The sequence below is a fragment of the Saprolegnia parasitica genome (assembly GCF_000151545.1).
Source record: "Saprolegnia parasitica CBS 223.65 unplaced genomic scaffold supercont2.41, whole genome shotgun sequence".
Taxonomy (NCBI): Eukaryota; Oomycota; class Saprolegniomycetes; order Saprolegniales; family Saprolegniaceae; genus Saprolegnia; species Saprolegnia parasitica.
Genome location: NW_012156435.1, coordinates 199,617 through 223,648, shown reverse-complemented (window position 1 = coordinate 223,648; position 24,032 = coordinate 199,617). Strand labels below are relative to the sequence as shown.

The 24,032-nt window shown below is 60.3% G+C and overlaps 8 protein-coding genes across 8 annotated transcripts in view; 7 read left to right on the top strand and 1 right to left on the bottom strand.

Annotated features, from left to right (window-relative positions):
* Nucleotides 1-291: 291 nt before the first annotated feature.
* On the top strand, nucleotides 292-1,733 carry SPRG_22234 (hypothetical protein; the record flags this gene model as incomplete). Its single annotated transcript, XM_012348216.1, has 5 exons — nucleotides 292-501; nucleotides 544-665; nucleotides 711-762; nucleotides 812-970; nucleotides 1,023-1,733. 5 exons carry the CDS (start codon nucleotides 292-294, stop codon nucleotides 1,731-1,733), a joined length of 1,254 nt encoding a protein of 417 aa, XP_012203606.1.
* A 256-nt stretch (nucleotides 1,734-1,989) lies between these two features.
* SPRG_09066 (hypothetical protein) lies at nucleotides 1,990-3,288 on the top strand. The gene has a single exon (XM_012348185.1). It carries the CDS (start codon nucleotides 2,015-2,017, stop codon nucleotides 3,227-3,229), a length of 1,215 nt encoding a protein of 404 aa, XP_012203575.1. The 5' UTR covers nucleotides 1,990-2,014; the 3' UTR covers nucleotides 3,230-3,288.
* A 534-nt stretch (nucleotides 3,289-3,822) lies between these two features.
* SPRG_09065 (hypothetical protein) lies at nucleotides 3,823-9,094 on the bottom strand (the record flags this gene model as incomplete). The annotated part of the gene is made up of 9 exons (XM_012348184.1): nucleotides 3,823-5,021; nucleotides 5,071-5,232; nucleotides 5,282-6,716; nucleotides 6,763-7,086; nucleotides 7,125-7,395; nucleotides 7,448-8,246; nucleotides 8,289-8,555; nucleotides 8,602-8,916; nucleotides 8,965-9,094. 9 exons carry the CDS (start codon nucleotides 9,092-9,094, stop codon nucleotides 3,823-3,825), a joined length of 4,902 nt encoding a protein of 1,633 aa, XP_012203574.1.
* Nucleotides 9,095-9,232: 138 nt separating this feature from the next.
* On the top strand, nucleotides 9,233-10,626 carry SPRG_09064 (hypothetical protein). Its single transcript, XM_012348183.1, has one exon. It carries the CDS (start codon nucleotides 9,251-9,253, stop codon nucleotides 10,586-10,588), a length of 1,338 nt encoding a protein of 445 aa, XP_012203573.1. The 5' UTR covers nucleotides 9,233-9,250; the 3' UTR covers nucleotides 10,589-10,626.
* An 863-nt stretch (nucleotides 10,627-11,489) lies between these two features.
* Nucleotides 11,490-13,485, top strand: SPRG_09063 (hypothetical protein; the record flags this gene model as incomplete). The annotated part of the gene is made up of 2 exons (XM_012348182.1): nucleotides 11,490-13,298; nucleotides 13,348-13,485. The coding sequence occupies 2 exons, from the start codon at nucleotides 11,490-11,492 to the stop codon at nucleotides 13,483-13,485; spliced, it is 1,947 nt and encodes a 648-aa protein (XP_012203572.1).
* A 2,388-nt stretch (nucleotides 13,486-15,873) lies between these two features.
* SPRG_09062 (hypothetical protein) lies at nucleotides 15,874-17,151 on the top strand (the record flags this gene model as incomplete). Its single annotated transcript, XM_012348181.1, has 1 exon — nucleotides 15,874-17,151. The coding sequence occupies one exon, from the start codon at nucleotides 15,874-15,876 to the stop codon at nucleotides 17,149-17,151; it is 1,278 nt and encodes a 425-aa protein (XP_012203571.1).
* Nucleotides 17,152-18,355: 1,204 nt separating this feature from the next.
* Nucleotides 18,356-22,291, top strand: SPRG_09061 (hypothetical protein). Its single transcript, XM_012348180.1, has 11 exons — nucleotides 18,356-18,631; nucleotides 18,672-18,937; nucleotides 18,988-19,613; nucleotides 19,667-19,832; nucleotides 19,880-20,125; nucleotides 20,172-20,342; nucleotides 20,390-20,750; nucleotides 20,800-21,000; nucleotides 21,053-21,239; nucleotides 21,289-21,643; nucleotides 21,694-22,291. Exons 1-11 carry the CDS (start codon nucleotides 18,392-18,394, stop codon nucleotides 22,232-22,234), a joined length of 3,360 nt encoding a protein of 1,119 aa, XP_012203570.1. The 5' UTR covers nucleotides 18,356-18,391; the 3' UTR covers nucleotides 22,235-22,291.
* A 1,079-nt stretch (nucleotides 22,292-23,370) lies between these two features.
* SPRG_20717 (hypothetical protein) overlaps nucleotides 23,371-24,032 on the top strand; it is a gene marked incomplete at both ends in the record, with an annotated part of 2,521 nt that continues 1,859 nt past the window's right edge. The window contains 2 exons of the mRNA XM_012348212.1: nucleotides 23,371-23,797; nucleotides 23,854-24,011. Of these exons, the coding sequence (XP_012203602.1) occupies nucleotides 23,371-23,797; nucleotides 23,854-24,011 (585 nt within the window). The remainder of the gene's footprint in view (nucleotides 23,798-23,853; nucleotides 24,012-24,032) is intronic.

Below are 24,032 nucleotides of genomic sequence, written 5' to 3'. Positions count from 1 at the left end.
ATGATCGGACTCTCAGCGTTCAAAGGGCTCAAACCAATGCTGCCTTTGCAAGGAGCGAGATAGAGTGCGGCCCGCTTCCCGCGTAAGACTGCCTTCAGATGCGACTGCAACCATCAGGATACAGTGTACTGCGGTCAACTGCCAACGAAGTGGATCCGCTCATCGATCGTCCGTCATTGGCTCGAAAAAGTTGATGCGCTTGACGTCTCTCTGAGATTTGTTCTCGCTCGCCCAGCATTTCAATTCGCAGTCAAGAGCATTCAGAGCACGAGCGACGAGCCGGAAGAAGGCATGGGCGCGACGACGACTGCACCAACGGTGCTGCTCCAAGACGTCGCGCCCGCGGCCCACAACCCACCACCAACGATCAAGGTGAGCGAAGCAAATGTGGACGTGCCGATCGAAGGCGCCTCCTCCGTACAACGACCGCGCCCGCGGCAGCACGCGACGACGGCTCGACGCACCGATGCTTGGTCGCCCGACCACCGCCGCATCGACAAGGTGCGCTCGCAGCCGGCTGCGTTTCGTCCAACGAGACGCCAGGCACTCGCGTCCGGTGCAGCTCGACACCCGACCGCCGCCTTGAACCCCGTCGACGGCAGCGGCCATGCCACGGCGGGCTACGTCGCGTGCGTGTCGGTCAAGGCGCTCTCTCAAGGCGACCGGTCCGGTCACGCCGCCCAGCCTCTCGGCTCGTAGATCACGAAAAGAGGCTGCACGCGCGGCTCGCCACGCGTGCTTGACGACGGTCGAGACAAGAAGGTACATCGATGATTGCTCTCCTGTGATTCGCCTGACCTCCTTGCGATAGATGTCCAAGGAGGACGAAGACGTCGTGCTGACGCTCTTGACGAAGCTCACCAAGATGAAGATCTCGGTCGACACCCTCGACGTCTCGACGGCGCTCAAGGCCATGGTCGAAGTCTCTCTCCGCGACGTTGGCAGCCTTCTCCCCAAGGACACCCACGACGTCGACACGGCCAAGCTCCAAGAGTTCTTCCCGGACGGCCTCCACGGACGAGCTCGTCGTGCTGCCGTACAACGAGGCGCGCGCGCAAATGGTGCTGCCGATCGACCTCCCGACTCTTCCTCTTGGCCACTGCGCTGCGTTCGTCGGGCAAGGGAAGCTGGAGCTCGCTCCGGGTATCGACCCGACGCGGTTCATCGCGATTGGCGGCGTCCAACTCGACATCCTCCTTGCGGGGAAGCATCGCCTCAAGAAGTGGAAGCGCGACGTCCAGAAACTGCTCGAGGCCTCCGCAGCGATCCCGGTCGACCCGCCTCGCCTTGGCCAGCCGACAACGCCCCAGCGCATCGTTGGCAACCCGTACATCATGGCGTCTCCGTCACCCCGGCGCATTGGCGGGCGCCTCATGACGTCACCGTCTGCCCGAAGCTTGCCGTCGCGATCACCGCAACTGATCGAGTTCATTCTGCCGCCGTCGCCGGTGTCGTCGCCCGCCAACACGAAGGCCGGCGCGCGTCTCCAGGCGGTGGTGGAGCTCGACCCGATCGAGGCGATGAAGACGGCGTTCAACGACGCCAAGACGCCCAAGACGCTCAAGACGCAGAAATCGTCGACCCAGACACGCCATTTCTTCTTCCAAGTGCTTTTGTCCAAGGCGTTCAAGCTCTCGTCCAAGATGTCCACCAAGGAAACGTACAAGAAGCATTTTACCGCGCTTCTCGTCGCCGAAGCCCAAGCCGCGATCATCGCTGGGTACCATAATTAGCGTCTTTTAAGATTCTAATCTCACAACATTTGCAACCACATTACTCTCACCAGCTCTAGCGATATTGTTTACCTTGTACACATCCTTGCATACTAGTGAAACATCATTTCAAGCCTCCGCCGTCCGCACTAGCATGCGTCTGCTGGTACAGTCAAAGCCCCAGTCGATTCTCCTCTGCCAGGCTGCCACGTGCTGTGGGTGAACATCCGGATAAACGACGTGGTATCCGGGATTCCTACTTTGGGACGCTCAGGCAGCTTGCGTTTCTTCTGCCTGACCTCATGACGCCTCCTCGCCGACGGGCCGCGTCGCCGGTCACGCTCAAGCTCATCGTGATCCTCGGGCTTGGCATGGTCGTATGCATCATGCTCTTCCTCAACCTGTCCTTTGCCAGCATGGACAACAAGGCGGCGCCGGCGAGCGGCCAAGCGCTGCACCTCCGCGCGGCCGAACCGACGCCGCCGCCGCACCGCCGCATCATCGTGCTCATCGCCAACTACCGCGACTCGCGCCGGTGCGCCGAGACGCTCGAATCGCTCTTCACGCGCGCCGCCGTGCCCGAGCGCGTCACCGTGAGCCTCTTTGACCAACTATACTTGCACGAAGGCGAGGTGCGCTGCTTTGACGCGTACTGCGACAAGGTCGGCGACGCTGCGTGTCGTCGGTCCGAGCGGCTGCGGCGCAACGGGACCATCGACGCCGACCAAGCCACGGGCCCGACGCTGGGGCGGTACGAGTCGGAGAAGGGCGTCGACTTGGCCCAAGATGACTTTGTCTTGGCGATCGACTCGCACACGCTCTTCATCAAGCACTGGGACACGGACCTGCTCTCGCAATGGGATTCGATTGGCAACAAGCGCGCGATCATCACCGTGTACCCGGACGCAACGACCAACATGCCGCCGGACGGGCAATTCCGGAAACGCGTGACGCTCATGTGCCACGCCAAGATCGAGACCGAAGACAAGGACTCGATGATCCAGTACAGCGCGTCGATCACGGTGCCCGCGCCAGCCAAGCCGCGGCTCATGTCGCAATTTGCCGGCGGCTTCAACTTTGGCACGGCGCAGTCGGTGCTTGAAGTCCGCAACGACCCCCACACGCCGTACCTCTTCCACGGCGAAGAGTACTCGAAGGCCGCGCGCCTCTTTACACACGGCTACGACATGTACATTCCGGCCCGCGATATCGTCTTCCATTGGTACGAGCCGCGCAAGGTCATTTGGGAGAAGGACTGGGGCGCCCGCTGGATCATCCAGCAAGACTCCAAGCGCCGCATTCGCAAGGTGCTCGGCCTCTCGACGACGAAGGACGAGCACTTTAGCCAAGAGATCGAGCGCTTTAGCCTCGGCACGAAGCGGACGATGGAGCAATTCATTCAGTTTTCCAGCATCGATCCGTCGGCCGAGTACAAGAACGGCGACGACCTCCAGTTCGACAACTGCCACGAGCTCGAGTACGTGCCCTACGACGGCGACGAGGCCAACTTTGTGTAGTATCAACTTGATACATGTCTTACGTGTACTTGGAAGAGCGAGCTGCAAGCATAGGACGATGGCAGCCCAATCAAATATGAGGGGACGATGAAGCAGAGGCGGCGCCAACAAAAGAAATGACGGACGGCATGGGTCCGTTGGAAGCGGGTCGAGGGAGACAAAGCGGTCTAGCTCTGCACTGAGGACTCTGGACAAAGCTGCATAGACGTTGTTTCTCCATGGAGGCAATAGTGTCCGTGACAGGATTCTGCTGGCAGGCCCAAGGCAACAAAACAGTAGGCAGCTTTCGCGTGTCGATAGGACGTCGCGGAGCGCGGGTACGGGTACAATTTCGCACTTGCCCAGTCGGTCGACGGTTCGGTCATCTGGTGGGCTCTCGTATGGGTGGAGCAAGATCGAAGCTTGATTCCACCTCGAGCCCAGGTATTTTGACGACGACGACGACGAGGTTCGCCTACCGCCTCCTCAGATTCCGATCTCGCTGCCCATGGCAGGATAAAGCAGCTTCAGCACATCCGGCAACGTTGTCATCGAGCTAGCAACGACGTGGTCAATCAACACGCGGCGGTTCAAAATATCAAGTTGATAGTTCTCTAGGCGTCGCAAAACGTGTCCAGCATCGCACTCGCTTCGAGGCGCACGCCGCCATGGAGCGTGTAGCCGTAGCGCAGCATGTGGCCCCAGACGCTGCCATGATCGGCCGCGCAGAGCTGCTGGACGTACGCCATCAGGTCGACGGTCGGTGCGACCGACAGCTCGGACGAGACGCGCGCAAAGACGTCGACAAAGGCCGTCGGCAGCACGCGCGCACTCACAAGCGACTGGCTGTGGAGAAAGAGCACGTCCTCGCTGTGCTGCCCCCAGACAAGGCAGAGCGCACTGAGGAGCTGGCACAAACCGTCGCTTTCTACGGCCGCGACGCCGGTGCCGACGCCGATCCAGTGCAGCACATTATGCAGCCACCACCACTTGTCCATCGCGGCCACGATGCTCGCCGCGCTTGTCGCCGTGCGGCTGACAACAAGCTCGACGTCCATGCGCGCGTGGTGTCCCGCGGCCAGCCAGAGCACGATGGCTTGGAGGTCCTTCGAGCTGCAGCCACCGGCCTCGAACAGGTACGTCAAGGCGACGCAGCCCGCCAGCGCCAGCGGACCGGTCTTGGCTTCCGAGGCAGCGATGAGCGCCGTTTTGCCCTTCTTGGCATCGAGGGCCACCATGGCTTTGGCCAGCTCGCGCCACAATTCGATCGGCGGGCGCAGCGCCACGAGGCCCTTGAAGAGTGTGTCCGAGACCACGGTGGCGGCGATCGCACGCGCCGGCGTGGACGCCGAGCTGCACGCCGCGAGGGCCGAGACGAGCGCGGTGCCGTACTCGGGCGACTTCATGGCAGCAACAACGTGCGACAACATCGTGTCGAGCTGCGGCGGCGCAATGAGCTTGGCGAGAATCGGAATGTCGGCCATGTAGCGCAGCTGCACGGCCATCGGGAGCGGGCGAAAGCGCGGGAGCTCGGCGAGGTCCAAAAGAAAACTCAAAAGCGACGGATCTTGGCCGCAGTGCCCAATCGCAAAGGCGAGGCCCGCGACCGAGACATCCGATCCGAGGCGGGCGTTCCAGAAGCGCAAGAGCAGCGTCGCATATTGGAACGTCGGCACGTGGCACACTGAGAGCACGCGAAGGCTCGATGCGACCCAGTGGGCATCCGAGGTATTCGGGTGCTTGCACTGGCGAAGCTTGTCGAGGAGCTTGTACGTGGCTGTCGTCGTCGGCAGCTGCAAGCCCGCGTCCAGACCTACACAAGGTGTACACAAAGGTTCTTATAAGTATGCAGCAGCACCGACCGCGCGACTTGATTTGGAACGACTCGGACGCGGTCGAGAGCGCCGACAAGGCACCAAGGGCCCACGCTGCGTGCACGCGCACACGCTGCACGGGGCAGAGCGCGCAGAGCTGCTGCAGTGTCGACACGATCGCTTCGGCTTGCGTCTTGTCGACCAAAAGACCTAGGTCGTCCAAGTCGTAGATTGCAGGAATCCATTACGAATGCGGTACCTTTCCAGACCGTCGGCTTGCCATCGATCGCGAGGCCCGTGCCCAAGAGGTTGGCGAGGGCCAGCGTCGCATACGACCGCGCCGACGCATCAAACTCGCGGCCCGCGTCCGATGCGATCGCTTCGAGCTTGGCGTGGAGCCCACTTGGCACGTCCTGCGCGATGCTGTGGCCCAGCGCAGTCGTGCGGCAGAGCAAATAAGGCAGCGCGACGAGGGCTTGCGGCACCGCCTGGTCGACGGCCGCTTGGCATTTGGCCACAAAATCATCCACGTCAGTCCAGCCGAGGAGCTCGAACGTCACGCAATGCAAAAGAACCGGGGGCAATGCACTCCACGCATCGGCGACGCCGTGTTCAGCCAGTTGGAGCAGGACATGGTAGAGCCCAAGAAGCCACGTTGGCTCTTCGACGGCCATGCAGCCTTCGCTGGCCATGCTCAGCGCAAAGATGGCATGCGCCGCCGTTGCGTCACGCCGCACCGACGCGAGTGTCAACGACGCCGGGTGCGTCAGAACCGCCGCACGCACGTTGTCCATGTCGCTTTGGCGCTCGAGAGTCGTCGCCAACAACTGCTCCAAAAGCCAATGCCAGAGCGCTGTGATCGACGCCGATGCACCGTGCTGCATGATGGCGGGCAGAATGTGACCCAACGCAATGAGACACGTTGGCGCCAAGGCGGCTTCGGACATGGCAATGCCCCGGAGCTTCTCGACCACTTCGTCGACACGTGTCTCGTGCATGCTGAGCGCGCCTTGGAGCGCAACGCCGAGACCGAGGATTGCGGCACTCGGGCTCTCGATGTCGGCAACAATTGACGCGGCGGCGTGCGCCTGCATGGCTTTCGAGAGCGCTCGCAAAAGCACTTCGACGATGCGGCCGCCGAGGACGTGGAGCTCGGACGGCAAGAGACGCGCAAGGACACCGAGGGCGATCGCGACGTTGGGCGTGGTGCATACCAGTGGCTCCCAGCGCGACAAGAGATGCAGCGCGGCACGGCGGAGCGACTCGATCTCGCCGTCGTCCAAGCCACCGCGCAGCGCCTCGACGTCGCGAAGCAGCGCGACGTAATGGTGCAAGAACTTGTCCCAGCCATGCAGGTGCGCCAGCAGCAGCGGGACTTCCGACGTCGCTTTGGCTTCGTCTTCGAGCTGCGAGAGGAGGTTCGTCGCGTGCGACAATAGATTGTCGAGGTGCTTGAGATGTTTCTCTTTTCGTTTCCGAATCGCATCGTCGAGAGGGAGGGGGACGTAGCCAAACGAGGTGAGGACGGCGCCGCCGAGCGCCTGACGCAAGCCGAGCGGAATCGTCGCCTTGTACAACTCGACCAGCGCCGACGGCTTGGGCAGCACGTTGGCCATGGCGCGCGTCGCAGCGCCGGACGTGCGCTCGGCCACGAACCGCTTGCGCGGCTGCGTCGCTTCGTCCTTGCCCACGCGCTAGACCCAAGATCGTGAAAATATCGTACACGAGTAGACGACGCACCTGCAAGAGCGTCGTGATCATGGCCCGCGTCTCGTCGTCCGTCTCGGTCTCCATGGCCGTCAGCACGGTTTGCAGCTGTGCTTCGACCGCTTGCTCGTCGGCTTCGTCATCTCCGATTGTGTCGCTGCGCGCCTTGAGCCCGACGAGGTGCAGCGGGTACGCATGCAAGGATGTGTACGCGGCGAGGCGCACTTGGGCGTCTTCATGGGCCGTCGCGTCCCAGAGCGTCGTCAGAAAACTCGGGGTGTCGGTGAGGATCGAACCGCCGACCGCATACAAGTGGCAGAGCTCGACGTGGAAGAGCACATGGTCCTTGCAGACAATCTGTCCATACGCGTGAGCATGCGACACGCCATTTCGACGAACATGTACCTTTTCTTCTTGAGCTTGGACGCAAGGATCTTGCAGGCCGTGCTAAAGTCGAGGCAGTCGGCGACGCACAGCGACCGGACGCAAGCAAGCGCAACGGCCGCCAGCGACGGCAAATGGGACTCCAAGCGCGCTTGCACGGTCGCGATAAAGTTGAGGCCGAGGTCGCCACGGACGCCGCAGAGCTCGTAGATCGTGTAGAGCTGCACGAGCGGCCACTCGGCGTCCGTGTCGTCGTGGCTCTCACTCAAGAGCTGCTCCAGCCTACGCCACAAGAAGCGTTGACCGTCGCGATGATGCAAGAAAGCGCGCGTACCGCGAGTAAACGCGGGACTCGAGCGTCCAAATCTGGTACAGAACGCGGAGGGCTGTCGATGGATGCGTCGCGCTGAGCGCCTTGACCGTCCGCAGCAGCGTCTTCATGCACTCGGCATCACGGGCCGTGCTCACAAGCGTCGTAAGAATCGCTTGCGTGTCGCTGCCATTGGTCGCGCGCGAGAGCACGTAGACAAGGCTGGGCACGAGGAGCCGGCCAGCCATCGGCCATGCGGCCACGCAGGCGCGAGCGAGCGTAAGCGCGGGAAGAACCATCGCCGAGCGCGACTCAAACAAGAAGGTCGCGGCCGCCAAGACGACCGTCGGATCATAGTCTCGATCCGACGACGCATAAAGCGCATGGGCTGTCTGCGCCAGCCAGGCGCCGAGCGTCGGTGACGTGGCAAGCTCCTGGAGCAGCGACGCCACGGCGTACTGCGGGTGCAGGCGTGCCTCGTGGGACGAGGACGCACGCGGTGTCCACGGCAGCGACTGGACGGTCTGGAGAAGCGCCAAGACGGTCGAGGCTTCGGGCTGACGCGCCGACGTCATGAGCGCGAGCACGGGGGCGAAGAGGCTCTCGACGACCACGGACCGCGAGGGCGTGGACGCTAAAGCGGTCAGCCAGACGCGGAGAAGACGCAACACCGCCGTTTGCTCTGTTGGGTGCTCGAGCGTCGCGAGGAAAAAGGCCAGCAACACAAAGACTTCGCCGTCGATGGCAGCGACGACGCTGACGTCCGAGGCAGAGACAAGCGACTCGAGAAGCAAGAGCATGCCGAGGCCAGCACGCGTCGACGCTACAAGCGGCAAATGAGAGGCATCGCGTACGTCCCACCTACCCGACGTGACGTGCGGCAGTAGACGCACGAGCAGCGCAACCAGGCTCAGCGTCGGCGCCGGGTCGGTCAGCGACGGCGCGACGTCTGCGAGCCCGCGGAGAAGACCGAGTGCGACTGCGCAGTTCTCGGACGAGTCGAGCGGCAGGAGGCGCACGGCACGGACACCCGTCTGCACGATCCTCGACGCAGCGTCCATCGCTCCGGTCTCGAGAGCACGCCAGCTCAGTCGCACCCACGTGGCCGCGATGGCCTGCTTGACGACGAGCGCTACGGTACGCACATGAGATACGAGATGCCAGCGAGAAGGCCGCACATGTCGGGCCGGCGAGCGCCCGCTCGACGAGGTTCTGGAAGCACGCGACAAAGGGAGTTGGGTCCACGCTGCTGAACGCGTCTTCCATGAAGGCAGCGAGGCCGAGAAGCACCATGGGATGGCCTTGCGTCGTGCGGGCGAGCGCCTTGTGGACTGCCGACCGGTCGGTCACCGCGAGCGCGAGACCGCCCAGCGTGTAGCCAATGTACTCGGCCTTCTCTTCCGACAAGTCGGGAATCGCGCCGATGCGGCTCACGTTCTGCAGCAAGAGCAGCCGGGAAAAGGTCGTCGGCGACTCGGCCATCTCATCCACGCCTACATGTCGCTGTCGCAGCCTCGATGCATGGACATGGGATCGCCTACCGAGGAGGAGGTGCTGGCAGAGCGCCAGCGACTCGGTCTTGGTCACCATGTCGAGGACACGCAGCAGCGCGCGCTCGCCCGACGCGTCCTTGCGCGCGTCCGTCAGCACGTGCTTGGCTTCCTTCTCCATCGCAAATGCGCGCTGGCATCGGCATGTGCCGCCCCTACGGTGTCTATTTGCGGCATTTGTGCCATGTTTACCATCCGGATGCCGATTTTGCCAGCGAGAATGCCGATTTCGCCGGCTTGAATGCCGAATCCGCCGCCAGTGCAGTTTTCAGTGGCAATGGAGCTCGTGATCGGGTGCGTCGGCAAGCCCTCGGCGGGCAAGTCGACGTTCTTCAACGCGGTCACGGACGGGAAGGCCAAGGTCGGCAACTTTCCCTTCACGACCATCGAGCCCAACGAAGGGATCACGTACTACATGACCGAGTGCCCGTGCAAGGCGCGCGGCAAGACATCCTTGTGCGCGCCCAAGTATGGCCAATGCGTCGACGGCACGCGCCACATCCCCGTCAAGCTCCTCGACGTGGCCGGCCTGATTCCGGGTGCGTCTGAAGGCGCGGGCCTCGGCAACAAGTTTCTCGACGATCTCCGTCATGCGCACGTCCTCATGCACATTGTCGACGTGAGTGGCACGACCAACGAGAAGGGCGAGACAACGATCGGGTACAACCCGCTCCACGACGCCGACTGGCTCACGTCCGAGATTCACAACTGGATCTACAACAACCTCTGGAAGCGCTGGCCGTCGATCGCGCGGCGCCATGGCGCGACGCAGGCTGCTCTCCGGACGACGTTCCAGCAGCAGCTCTCGGGCTACGGCGCGTCGGCGTCGACGGTCGTCGCCGTTCTCAACGCGCTTGGTGAGATGGCCAAAGAGCCCTGCAACCTTACGGCGTGGGGCGAGCCCCAAGTGCACGCACTCGTGGACGCCTTTCTCGCGATTCGGTTCCCGACGATCCTCGTGCTCAACAAGGCCGATGTCGGCGCCGAGACGGACAAGAACATTGCCAATGTGGCAGAAAAGTACGGCAGTGACAAGTGCTTTGTCGCGAGCGCGGCCTCCGAGTGCTTCTTACGCAACCTCCATGCCAAGGGCATCATCAAGTACGAGGTTGGCGACATGTTCTTCTCGACGCACGACGACGACGCGAGCTTGAAAGTGCCCGAGCCCAAGATGGCCAAGCGCCTCGAGCATGTACTGGACATGGTGCTCTTCCGCCACGGCAGCACCGGCGTCCGTAATGCGATCAACGCCGCCGTCGACTTGGCCAACATGATCGTTGTCTACCCCGTCAAGTCGCTCAAGAACTTTACGACGACCGAGGGTGATGTGTTTGGCCACGCCGTGCTCGTCAAGAAGGGCGCGACCGTGCGCGAGATCGCCCATGTCGTGTCGGCGACCGTCGCCGCCAACTTTGCGTACGCCGAAGGCGAGGACGGGCGGCGGCTCCCCGAAGACGAGCCGATTACGTCGCCGACACTCATCATCAAGTTCACGACGCATGCCTCCAAGGAAGGCTCGGGACCGCCGCCACCGCCGACGGACGAGAAGAAGCCCAAGAAGGACAAGGCCAAGGGAGCGTCGACCGACACGGCGGCCGAGGCGTCGCTCGTATAAGCAACGACGTGTTGGTGCCCTACCCCTCGGGTTGTCGTACAAAATGGTAGTCAACTCGGATGGGCGTAGGAGGTGAAGAGAGACGGGGGCACGTGAGCCACTCCGAGTGGGCTAGAAGCAAGGCGAGTCGGCGGTGCCGAGCGTGGGCTCGCTGTCGCCATTGCGAGGCGGTCCGCGGCGGAGGACGATTTCGTGGTGCCCTGTTTTGTGTTTAAAACAGTATACATGAGATTTGTATGGTGAAAACAACACCTCGGCATGTTTCATTCCGTTGACTGTTGTTTTCAGGCTTGGACGACCGAGTATCAATGGAGGTAGACGGGTCAGCGGCTCGTGGATTCGGGCTTGAACGCGATGCTTGCTGTTAGAGAAGGACGCGCACCCCTTGGATCCTATCCACCCCGTTCGGTCGACGACGGGGGCCATTACGTCGTCTGTCCCAAGGCCCGCGCTACTGGAAACCACTTGAGGGGGACTATAAGTCTCCGATGCCACGCACGAGAGTGCGCAGTCAGCAACGCAAGCGACAAGGCGCGAGCGCCTTATAACGGCAGCGTGCCGCCCACATACATAGCTTGAAGTTGTCTGACGCCAAATCGCAAGAAATAGTGTACGTGCATCGTCGGTCGTCGGCGACCCACACGAGGGTGCCAACAAAGAGAGACCCGAACGATGCGCATACAAGATGCCACATACTGCATGAGCTGCCCCTCCTATGAATACACATGCATTCCATCCGCTCGACCGGCATGTCGCCCGTGCGCCGGCAACGCCGGCTGTTGCGTGGGCGTTTCGCATGAAATAGTGTACGCATCTCCGGGTTGTCTCCGGCTTTTGGCGGCGGCTTCGATTGGCCGTCAGCTTCTGTTGGTCCAAGCCCATTCGATCAGATCTTGAAGCGATGGATGCCACGCAGATGCTCGAAGTGAATTGCGGCTGGTCGAGCCGCGGGGCGTCGACCGTCGTGGGCGCGACCTACGTCCATGGCTCCTCCGGCCACCTCCTCGTGACGGCCTCGGACCAGGTCGTGCGCTGCAACACGGCCATGTACGCGTCTGGCGTCGCGCTGCAGGTGCAGAGCTGGGACTTCCGCCCGGACAGCGCGCAGGCCATCACCGTGCCGGCGGTCAAGCACGGCAAGAAGCCCATCTACTACGCGGTGCGCGGCAAGGCCAAGACGGAGCTCATCTCATGGGCGGCCGAGACGACCAAGCTCGACGCGAGCCTCCCATCGGTCGGCCTTCCGTCCGCGGTCCACCAGCTCTTTACGCACCCGCGCCTCGATGGCGTCGTCCTTGTGACGATTGCGGGCAGCATCCACCTCTACAACGGCGCGCTCACGACGCTCGTGGCCGCGCCGGCGAAAGCGAAGGGCAAGGCCAAGAAGCTCTCGACGGTTTTTGCCGCCGTCGACGCCGACGCTGCCGGCCAGCTCTACTTCGCGATCATGACCAAGGCCGACGCGTACAACGTGTCCATCTACACGTTCGACCCGACGACCAACAAGGCCGTGCTGCACCGCAAGGACACGATGGCATCGACCGACGACTTGACGTCGGGCGCATTCCATACGAAGGATGCGTCGCTCTCGCTCTTGTGGGCGTCCGGCCTCTGGCAAAGCGTCTCGGCCGACGGCGTCAAGGACCTCACGTCGCTCTCCATTGCAGCGAACGAGGGCAAGAAGCGCCGCAAGGTTGGCGCAGTCGCCTACCAGACGTGCGAAGCCGCGCCGCACACGGTTGCGATCGCGTCGTCGACCGACGTGCGTCTCTGGGACAGCAAGTACGGCGTGTGCCTCTCGACACACGCCCTCGCGCCCACCGCGCACGGCGACCTCCTCCGCGTGTTTGCGTTCCCCGTGCACAGCCTCGCGCTCGTCTACGAAAAGGCAGTTCTCTTCACGTCGCTCCACGCCCGTCCGTCGACGCTGGCGACCGTGCTCGGCAAGGGCATGGCGCCGCTCACGACGACCAACACGGTGCTCATCTCGACCATGGTCGACGAAAAGGACGTGCCCGTGGTCATTCCCGCGCTCGAAGTCGAGACGTGGCCCGCGCAAATGCTCATTGGCAACGATGCGCAGAAGGAGGTCCTCGAGCAGCTCACGAACCCGTCGCTCACGCCGACGCGCGAGGCGTTTGCCGCCGTCTTTGACAAGTACGTCTATAAGAACGGCAAGACCAACAAGATCCGCGGCGTGCTCTCGCCGCTATTTGTGACCCAAGTCGCGGCGCGCTGCGTGTCGTCGGCGTCGCTCGGGCTCTGGCGGGAGCTCCGCGTGCTCATCCGGTCGCGCCACCTCTGCAGCCGGACGCTGCCGTCGCTGATCCCGACCTTGCTCGCCCACAAGCAGTGGGGCCTCCTTGATACGAGTTTGCGCTTCCTCGCCGACATTGACGAAGCCACGAGCATCCGCATCGTCAAGTTTGTGCTGCGTCACGCCAACGCGGCCAGTGTCACGCGCTACGAGAAACTCACCAAGGACGCCAGCGTCACGACGCCGGCGCAGTTTGTCGACCACTTTCTCCATCTCGTGGTCGTCTTGCCGAAGACCGATGTGTTTCTGCAGAATGCGATGGCGACGTTGACGCTGCCGGACGTGCTCGCGCTCCTCGCCCTGCTGAAGAAGTGGTACGTGCGCAAGGACATTGACATGACGGCGGTCGTCGAGTGGATGAGCTTGCTCGTCGACGTGCACTTTACGCGCCTCGTGCTCGAGAGCGACACGCACGATCCGCCGCGTGGTCGGCGAGACGCAGGCCATGGTGGCCCAGCACCTCGACGCGTGCACGTTCATGGCCGATGTCCACGGCGAGCTCGACCAGCTGCTCTCAGGCGCGCTCCTTCCCCAGACGGGCACAGTCCCCGACTACTCGGTCGAGACGGTCCTGCTGTAGATAGTAAATTAAGAAACTCATACACACATACACTTGCTCCTGTTGGATTAGACGGCTTGCAAAAGGCAGCGTCGTGTCGGCTCTGGTTGCTTGGAGGTTGTTTCTCAGACGGTACGTCCATGACGATCGCAGGGTCTCTGTCGTGCAGTGGAGTCGAGTGCACGGGGTCTGCCACAACTACAGTTCTACGGCAGCATGAAGATCGTTTTTCTTTGTTGAGGGTGCAAGAATACCGATGGGACTCTGCAGCTCTGCGCCCGAGTCTCTTGACGCGCCTGGACGGACGCCCGACGCGCACGGTGGCGCCAGCACACAGCGACGGTGCATGGCGCGCTCCTCTGTGTTGTTTTGAATGTTTCCGACATGGTTCGTTACCGAACCAAGAGCACTGGGGCAACGACGTCGCAGGCAGGTAGCGGTCGCATGTAAAGCGCCCCGTCGTTGGCTCGCCGGTGCAGTACGGTCTGCTTGTGTCTGGTGTTTCCAAGGAATGCGAGTAGGCTACTGAGTACAAACGGGAAGGGGCTTGTCCGAGGTGCACCAGCATCGACAACTTTTGAACGTTAGGAGGAAGGACGTCGTTGTTGTTGAATTGGGTCCTCTATTACAATAGATAAAACTATGCTAAATAAAATTGTCGGACTTTCTTCGTTGTGTGTACTCGGTTGAGGGACTTGATTTAGGCAGGCGGAGGCAGGAGCGCAATCCGCGGGACGAGGTGACGTCGCGGCCACTCGTGTTGGGCGAGGAGCCGGAGGAGGAAGGACGTCGTCATGGAGGCCGAAACCTTGCATGTACTAGTAGATCCAAGACGGATACAACGCCATGGCTAACGCTCCTTCTCGCACTCGAGTCAGTGGGTTGAATCAATCAATCAAACGTGTTCGCGTTGAAATCAAATTAGCAAAAACTAACTCAAAGACTTCGCATACGTAGTGCTACGCCTGAATGCGTGGGAGTTGGCACCAGCACTTGGTCGTTGGGAGTGAGCTGCGCACGGAGAGATCCATCCCGTGGTGGACCCCACTCGCCGAGGGATAGCTCGCTCGAGGTCGCACGCAGGCTCCTGTACTCGGACCACCCGACAGAGGAGTGCAAGCCCAGCAAGTGGGTTGTTGCCTTTACTCGACTTGCTGTCGCCACCCGACCTCGCGCTGGGACGGCACGGCGGACTACTCTTTTGCTTTTTGGACTGCTATGCACTTGGCATGCGAACGTCAAAGATCGATAAACAGTGTATAGACCCTAGCTAGCATGTGCGTCATCACTACCGAGTCGACACACTTCACGTTCGCCATTCGTTCCAAGCGAATCAACGAGTCCGGCAGTTCAAAACGTGTATCAATCCGTCCTTGCAAGCACGAGGGTTCATGGATCGGTGCAAAAACCAAGCGCGTTTGGCTGCTAGCTTTTTGGTCGGTCGATGGGTGGTGACGCGCCGTTGGCTGCATTGAACACGCAGACTGGTAGTCGCTCCGACTGGTCAGCACCAGACTCGTGGTGGTAAGGACTGCTTCCATGAAGGTCATCTGATTCATCTTGTCGCATGACCGCCGCTGCAGGGCTACGACCCAAGTTGGGCACCTGGTGGGCTGGGTGGGACGGTGCTTCCAATGGCGTTCATCTAGATTCGCATCGCCCTATTCGAAGCGTGTGCTTGTGCGCGAGGCGGGAATCTTCTTGCCTGTTGTCATTTGTGTATGTGTGGTCATCGTGTGATTAGTCGGCGTGATCCGACCGTCTGAGTCGAGTACAACGTTCTCGACGGCCCGTCGATGCTACTTCCGAGGCTTCCTCGATGGACCTCGCTCGATGTTGCTGGTTACTGACCGCCGCTTGCATGCGGCAACGAACCCACAGCCTAGCGTTTTTGTCAAGCAGACTGCAGCGTCGGAGTTCGAGCCCAAGCCCAAGCTACCGCGAGACAGACCCGGCATCTGTGTCGCCCGTTGCTTCAATTCACAAGGCCGCGTCTGATTCCGGGACCCACCACAACAATCGGGTGTACCACACAGTATCAGATCGTGAATCGTTGATACTAGTTCTACCAAACCTACTTGGTGTAGATACTCTAGTAGGTGAAGCACAACTTGCCAAAGCCGCCAGGAGTTGTCGATCGAGATCTGAGATCCGACGCAGTATTGGGTAGCCGAGAATTTCTGGGCCAGAAGGGGATACTCAATGAATAGGCGTTCAGTTTACGCATCAGACAAACGACAGCAGTGTTGATGTGGTTGGGGTTTGAGAATCATACATCTGTTTTCCAAAGGTACTTTTGATAAACAGATGCTGAATCTTAACAACCAAATCAGACGTTGAGATTCGAGCGACAAATTGGCGTTTGGCGCGACGCGAGCTGTTGCGGCTTTTTTCATTTTTCAATTCGCCATGGTCCTTTCATCCTCGCTTCGCACGCTTCTTTTCTCGGGTCTGGCGCTCCAGTCCATCGTCGCCGCGCCCTCGGTCAGCCAAGTGCATCTCGGCATCTCGGGCGCCTGCATCGGCGGCATTTCGCTCTCGTTTGCGAGCTCCGAGTCCAAGCCCCTTACCGTCAAGGTAGGCGACCAGACGGTCAAGACCGTCGCGAGCACGTATAGCGTCGGGAGCTACACGTCACCGTATTTGCACACGGCAAGTTTTTGCAACCTCGCGTCTGGCAAGGCGTACACGTACTCGGTCGGGTCGTTCCAAGCGACGTTTACCGCGCCACTCAAGAGTGGCGAGGACAAGACGGCGACGGTTCTCGGCATTCTCGGGGACATGGACTACGCGGACGGGAGCACGCGCAGCTTCCTCACGCCGTACAATGGCCACGTGACGCAAGCGATCTTGGTGGCGGGCGACTGGTCGTACGCCAACGGGAAGCACCCCAAGTGGGACAAGTGGTTCGACTTGCAATCCAAGATTTTCTCGCAGCTGCCCGTCACGGGCATCAACGGCAACCACGAAACGACCCAGAGCGGCGAAGCGTACACGGCGTACCTCCGTCGCATGCCAGGACCTATCTCGGGTGACGCGATGGCCGCTCTGCGCACTTATTACTCGCTCGACATTGGTCTCGTCCATGCGATTTTCCTCGACGATTATGTCGGGTCGACGCACAAGACGGGCGGGACCAACTGGCGTCGCGAGCGCGACCTGCAGCTCGAGTGGCTCCAAAACGACTTGGGCCGTGTCGACCGGACCAAGACGCCTTATGTCATTGTCGTCAAGCACAACCCGTTCTACAACTCGTACGACGACCACCAGTGCATGTGTGGCTCGACACGGTTCGAGATTGACGATGTGGCGGCTTGCTGGGGCGGCAACTACAAGAGCGCCAAGTCGGAGCCCCACTGCGGCCTCCAAGCCAAGCTGGAAGACGTGTACGCCCAATACAAGGTCAACGTCGTCTTCGCGGGCCATGTCCATGGCTACGAGCGCACCAAGCCCGTTTTGAAAAACCAGGTCGACACGCAAAACGGCATTGTGTACGTGACGACGGGCGCGGGCGGGCGCGGCCATGCCGGCAGCCGCATCGATTCGATCCCCAACTGGTCGGCGTTTGCCGAGGGCGACGTCTACGGCGCGTCGCGCCTCATTGCGACGCGCGAGAAGATGCAAGTGCTGTGGTTCAGTGACGACGACACGACGACGCCGCTTGATTCGTTTGAGGTTTCGCCGTAAGATCCGAGTCACGATGCGCCGGGTGTGCCGATGCTTCGCTCTCCGTACGAAATCGAATGGGAAATGCGTGTTAATTTCATCATGTCTTCTGGTTGAATACTACTTGGATCCAAATCCCGTAATGTGATTCGCTCAACGGAGCCGGCGTTACGCTTTTGCCGGACCAATCGGATGCTGGCTGTATAATTCACGTGTTCGATATCGAGGGAATTGTATGCCGCAAGGATACTCTGTTTTAAACACATGGACATGGCGATCTTCACGCGGCAAGTCGGCAAGTACCGGCAACACGCGATGGTATCGATCAAGTCCTCGCAGCTGCTTCAATTCGCTCATACATGTCAACTTCAACTCTCACACTTGCGCAGGCTTGCTCAAGCCGACTGCTGCGCCGTTGGGAGACCTCTTAACGTCGGAGCTTCCACACGGCAACTTTCGTTGCGCTGGGATTTTATGGTGGCAGCAGCAACGCGCATCATGATGTTGTTATCGCTTCCATGCTCATCCTTCGAGAGGAACATGCGCTTCCCACTACATTTTGCTGACGTCCTGCCTGGGCTACACCCCATACTAGATCACCACGCTCAACGCCCCATGAACGGAAAGCACGCTTGGCCAATATGGCGCGGCAGTCCAACAAGCATTGGACAATCTCCTCGGTCCACTCCAGTTCTTGTTGAAGAGTCTTTTTAGATGTCATTTGCACTGAGCTGTTTTGGGAGGTGGTCTTTCGACTTGAAGCGTGTTGTGACTGACGACGGCCGCGAGGCTAGGGACAGTGCACGCCGGAACGAGGTGGTCGCGTAGCCAGGCGTCGTGGCGCAGGACGCTCATCATTTCCAAGAGGCACCGGTATCCATTGCGGTCTGTACGCGGTACCGTAGTGTCCTACGGACTGCATGAAGTCTTACTGACTGCATCAAGTCTTACGGCCCTTGCTCTATACGCTCGCGACGAGGCTTTTTCTACACTTGAAATGCTATTAGCCTCGTACCGGTATAGAAGCAATATAGGGTGTAGAAGCCCTTCAACGAGTGAGCACCAACGTCAATTGTTCGCACAAACGTAACAACCGTTTCCCGCAATTCGCTTAAAAAGTACGTGCTGCCTATCACCTTGATGTTGCACCTTTAAGTCCGTCAGAGTCCCGCTCAAGTACGCTTTTCCCGGTAGAAACACGATGGAATTCGATTAAGTGCGTCGACGAAAGGCGGCCGCTTGGAGGCAGTCGCCGGACGCCATGCACTCGCCACTCTTGACAGCGAATTCCGTCCTGGACGGAGAAGCCAGGATGGAGACTCTGCCTCTCGACCCGATGACCGGCGCAACGACGTACTACGATGCCACGCCCGACCCGCTCACGCTGGTCGCCGACGCCAAGACCGCGGCGATGCGGCTCGAGACGGCGCCGACGGTCCGCGTCGTCCAGGTCGACCGCGTCAAGCAGTGGTTCTACGAATTCAATCTCTTCACGATCGAGGTGCCTATCGCGATATCCTCATGAGCTCATGCGCCTCTAGCTGCGCGTCGACGGCCTCGTCTGGCGCATCCGCACGACCACGCATCGCATGCTGCGCCTCCATCTGACGCTCCAGCGCGTGCTCCGCTTCTCGCAAATCTTTACGTTTCCGTCGCGCCTACTGGGCTACCGCAGCGCGGCTCAGAGCGCGTCGTCAATCCCGATCCTCGAGCGGTACCTCACGTCGCTCCTCGCCCACGAGAGCGTGCGCAACCACGACAAGATGCTCGAATTCCTCGAGCTCGGCGCCTTGCGCTTTAGCTCCGAGTACGCTGCGAGCTTACGACATTTCGCGTCTCATCGTGAGGCCGATATAGGTATGGCCACAGCATCATCGAAGGCTGGGTCAAGATGCGGTACGTGCCGTCGCGGAAGGGCACGCTCCATGGCCGGTCGAGCTTTGTGGGCTTTCACTTCACCAAGGACAACTTGATTCGCGTCGCGGAGATTCTTCTCGTGCTCTTCTTCTGCGTCGCCATCCCCGTGCTCTCGTTCAAGCTATGCGTGCACTTTACGCATGCCGGGTCGGTCGTCATGCTCGATGACGAGTACGTCGTCATCGCGTCGCTCTTCTCGGTGCTGCCGGGCATTTACTTTATCGCGATTTGCTACCAGTACCTCCTCCGCCACAAGCGCTGGATGGTCGTCAAGCCCACGTGCATCGCGTTCTTCGACGACATGAACGACACGGAGCCGCGCGAAGTCATCCTCTTCCAGCCCCACGTCGCGGTCACCAAGAGCTCGCTCCTCAAGCACGGCCTCCACTGGATGGTCGACGGCCTTCATATCGTGACGCCTGGTGCCCTCCTCGAGATCGACATGAAGAGCCACCCGAATTGGACCCACCTCGAGACGACGCTCGTGGATACGATGAACGCGTGCGAGTTTACCGACACGGACACGCACCGGTACACGTCGTTTGCGCCGGAGCGCCATGCCATGGGTATGTCATCGTGACAAAAAAGTGCAATGATGACGTGATCGTTTTTGGGATAGGCGCCGACATGATGAGCATGGCGCGGCACCTTGTCGATGGCGCCGAGACGTTTGCCAACATGGTGACGCACCTCCGTCTCGCCGAGAAGCAGGTGTTCATCACGGGGTGGTGGATCACGCCGAATTACCCGATGCTACGCGGCGACGAGCTCACCAAGCTCGACAAGTCGGTCCTCGAATTGTGGACGCCTTGTCTGATGGGATTTTGGATAGCGTGCTGCTCGATATTGCGGTGCGGGGCGTGCAAGTGTACATCCTTGTCTACAAGGAGCACCGGATGTTTCTGCCCAACGACTCGCTTTTTACAAAGGACCATTTGCATCAGCTCCACCCGCGCATCCACGTGCTGCGGCATCCGGACTTTGTGTTGCTGCCGCAGTACTGGTCGCACCACGAGAAGATCGTCGTAATCGACCAGCAGGTCGCGTTTGTGGGCGGCCTCGACATTTGCCTCGGCCGGTACATGCATTCTTGTCGTGGTTTGTGTACACTATGTCTTGACTAGATATGACAATCCTTCGCACCCACTTACCGACACGACACGCAACCCGCTCTTTGTCGGCAAGGACTACTCGAACCCGCGCCTCAAGGACTTTACCGACGTCATCAACGGCGAGACAGACCTCGTCGATCGGCAAACACAGCCCCGCATGCCGTGGCACGACGTGCATTGCCGGTACTTTCCGGATGGATGAAGAATTTGTCTTCTATTGTCTGTCCTAGCCTCGAGGGCCTCGCGGCCATGGATGTGGCCCGTCACTTCATCCATCGCTGGAACTTTACGCTGCAGAAAAAGTACATTGCGATGTTCAACCGCCGCCGCCCCAAGTACCGCCGCCCCGCGCTCCTCCCCAAGGTGCACGTACCGAGCAAGAAAAGCCCGCAGCACTCGGCGAGCCTCGACGACTGCGAGGCCGGGACCGTCGCGCGCTGGATGCCAACGGCCGAGCCGTTCGCGGCCGCATGCCACTGCCAGATCGTGCGCAGCATGAGTCCGTGGTCGGGCGGTATCAAGACGGAGCACAGCATCCAGAACGCGTACATTGCGGTCATTACAGCGGCGGCGCACTTTTTGTACATCGAGGTATTACATCCATCGTCGTCTCTCATGCTGACAAAGCTTAATGTTGTAGAACCAATTCTTTGTCTCGGGCTTTGAGAACGACATGAGCGTCTCGAACCGGATCCTCGAAGCGCTCTACCTGCGTATTGTGCGCGCGTTCGAGCACAAAGAGACCTTCCGCGTCGTCGTCGTGCTGCCGCTCATGCCGGCCTTTGAAGGCGCCGTGACGTCCAAGGACTCGAGCAGCCTCCGCGCCGTCATGCACTGGCAGGTACTACGACCCGCGCCCACTGGCTGGCGGCAAAGTCACGCGTACGACGTAGTATACGACCATCTGCCGTGGCGGCAACTCGCTCCTTGAGCGTCTTCGCGCGAAAATGCCGGATCCGCACAAGTACATTGCCTTCTTTGGCTTGCGGCAGCATGACGTGCTCGCGGGCAACGCGGTCACGGAGCAGATTTACATCCACAGCAAGCTCCTGATTGCCGACGACAAGGTCACGATCATGGGTATGTCACGCTGACGACTCGATGTATCCATCGATGACGTGATTCTTAGGCTCGGCCAACTTGAACGACCGCAGCATGTGCGGCGACCGTGACTCGGAGATTGCGGTGGTTCTCCACGACAGCGAAATCGAGGCCGGTGTTTTTGACGGAAAAACATTTGGTGTCGGCAAGTTTGCCCACTCGCTCCGCCGTCGCTTGTACGAAGAGCACGTTGGCACCGAGCTGCCAGACCCTGTCAGCGACGAGGCGTGGGCGACGCTGACGGCGGTCGCACACGGCAACACGCAGATCTACGAGCGCGTCTTCCGCTGCTTCCCCACGGACTCGTTCCGGTCGTACTTTGAGATGAACGTACCGGAGAACCATTTGTACGAGGACGTGACGGTCATTTACGAAAACCAGCGGTAGTCGGCTTGTCTCTCACTTATCCGTTCTCTCATGCACACGGGATTAGGTATGGCTGGAAGGAAGGGTGGCAACCCGCGGGGCTCCACGGCGGCGAAGTGGCCTCGTGGACGGACGAGGTCGGCGCGCCGTTTGAAGACTTTCAGCCCGACCCGTCGTCGTGGCAAGTGGACAAGACGCTCGGCGCCGGCGACCGCAACGGCTGGCAGTACGCGTTCACGTTCAAGAAGTTTTTGAGCAGCCCGGGGAAGGCCCGGGCCGACTCGCTCTGGTACCGGTACGTGCGCCGCCGCCGCTGGGTGCTCGTCGCCGCCCAAGAGCGCAAGCAGTTCCACCTCGGCCGTCAAGAATCGAGTACGACGGACCGCGACTTGCGCTCGATCTTTCGCCAGCCCTCGGCGCGCGTCATGTCCTTCTCGGAAGACGACATGCTCGGGCACACGCCGCAGCTCCGCGAACTGATGCAGCACGTGCCCCCCGAGGTCCACGAGCTCAAGAAGGTCCAGGGCCAGATCGTCGAGTTCCCGCTCCTCTTCCTCTGCGAGTGCGATTTGCGCCCGATGATTTTGCCCAAGAACCTCTTCATCTAAGTTGACGATGGGAGCGCCGACCAGTCTGGCAGCGTGCATAATGACATGTGTAATGTGTTTGCGTGTGCTATGGTGTCGATGCGGTGAGTTGCGCGCTGACCCAGCGTAAACTGCATTCGAATCCTGAAGGATCTGCCGTCGATGCAAGCTGCGGGCTATCTTATGCACGGCAGGGATAGCGAGGGAAGTCATGTACGAGCTGCATTCTCGCCGCTGCCCAGTTGTACGCAGCCGTAGCTCGTCGTACTTATCTCGAAAAGGGACCCGGAAGGACCGTGCTACGTGGCCAAGGGCCGCCGACAAAAGAGTAAGAAATGAGATAGGACCGAGCGACTGAGTGAAGAAGATCGCGGTTGGTCGTTGCTACCAAGGCCGAGCAACAGATGGATACCACTAAGCATCCGCCTTGGCGTCGACTCTGACCACCGAATTGGATTCTGTCCAGGACAAGGGTACACACATGAGCGACTTCAATCAAGTCGCATAAGCCGCAAGGCTGCATTGACCTTATTTTCCACTGACACTCCACTGACTAACGGGCTACTAGTACACTGGACGTAGGAATTACTGTATACGGCCGTGTGGCGTGTGTTCATTTTGGATTGGTGGTACCGGCATGAACAAAAGGACCTCATGATCACACCTCAACGAGAGCTCCACTTTGCCGTTCCAGTCAGCAACGTACCAGCCTTTCTACATCTTGAAAACAAAAGGTATAAGACAACAACGACCCACTCACATCCACTTGCATAGAGTTGGACACGGGGACGCTCCATCCTGTCCATTTGGCGCAAAAACCCCGCCTCGTTTGATGTGGACGTTGAGAAAGTAGCATTACACCCTGTTACATCCGGTCGAATGACGCCGCCTGGAGTGTCCGCTAATCTTCATGCACAACTGTACGCGGGCTGAATAACCACATCCTATGCCATCGCCATGCTCTCGATACGGCAATAAACATGTTAACTCAAGGGAGACCATCCTCCGAGTCGATCCACAACACCCGGAACGGCGGCCTCCATGGCACCAATGGAATCAAGATCGTCATTTTGATTTGAGACACGTCGCCCACGTAGCAGATGGATGCCGACGTCCACGTCTCGTACTTCAATCGCGCTCACTTTGCAATTGACACCATGCGTAATAGCATCACGCTTCTCGCTGTTGCTGCGTCGATCGCGCTCGCCGCCGAGCCCATCAAGATCAACGGTTGGTATGCATGCAACGCCAAGACGTTTGCAACGCCCGCCCCCGAGACGTCGGCGACCGCCGAGCTCCCAGCGTTTCGCACGTCGGCTTTCTCGGCCGACACCAACGTCCTTCGATCTATGCTCCGCCCCATCGATGCGAGCTCAATTCAGAGCCTCGCTCTCTCAAGCAGCACTGTGTCGTCCGCGTCCACCGAGTGCGCCGAGTTCACTCTCCCGCTCTGCTACGAGAGTCTTTGCAGTGCCGCCGGTTCGATTCCCGTCTTTGTCAAGCGCATGCGCGCCACGAAGCGATCGTTGTCTACCAAGGCGCTTTGGTTTCTCCAAGGCGGTCCCGGCGCGTCCTCTGTCGCGAGTACAGTCTCTTCTTTGGATCTGTGTGTGGTTTATCTAACGAAACTGGGATCTTAGTGGAGTCGCTCATGACGCTCCTCTACTCGATGCTCAACGGCGCTGTCGACGTGTACACGATGGACCACCGAGGCACGGGTCGCAGCTACAAACTCACGTGTTCAGCGTCCCAGATCGAGACGTCGGGCAGTCCCACGAAAGGCCAAGTGCTCAACAGCGTGCTCTCAACGTGCATCAAG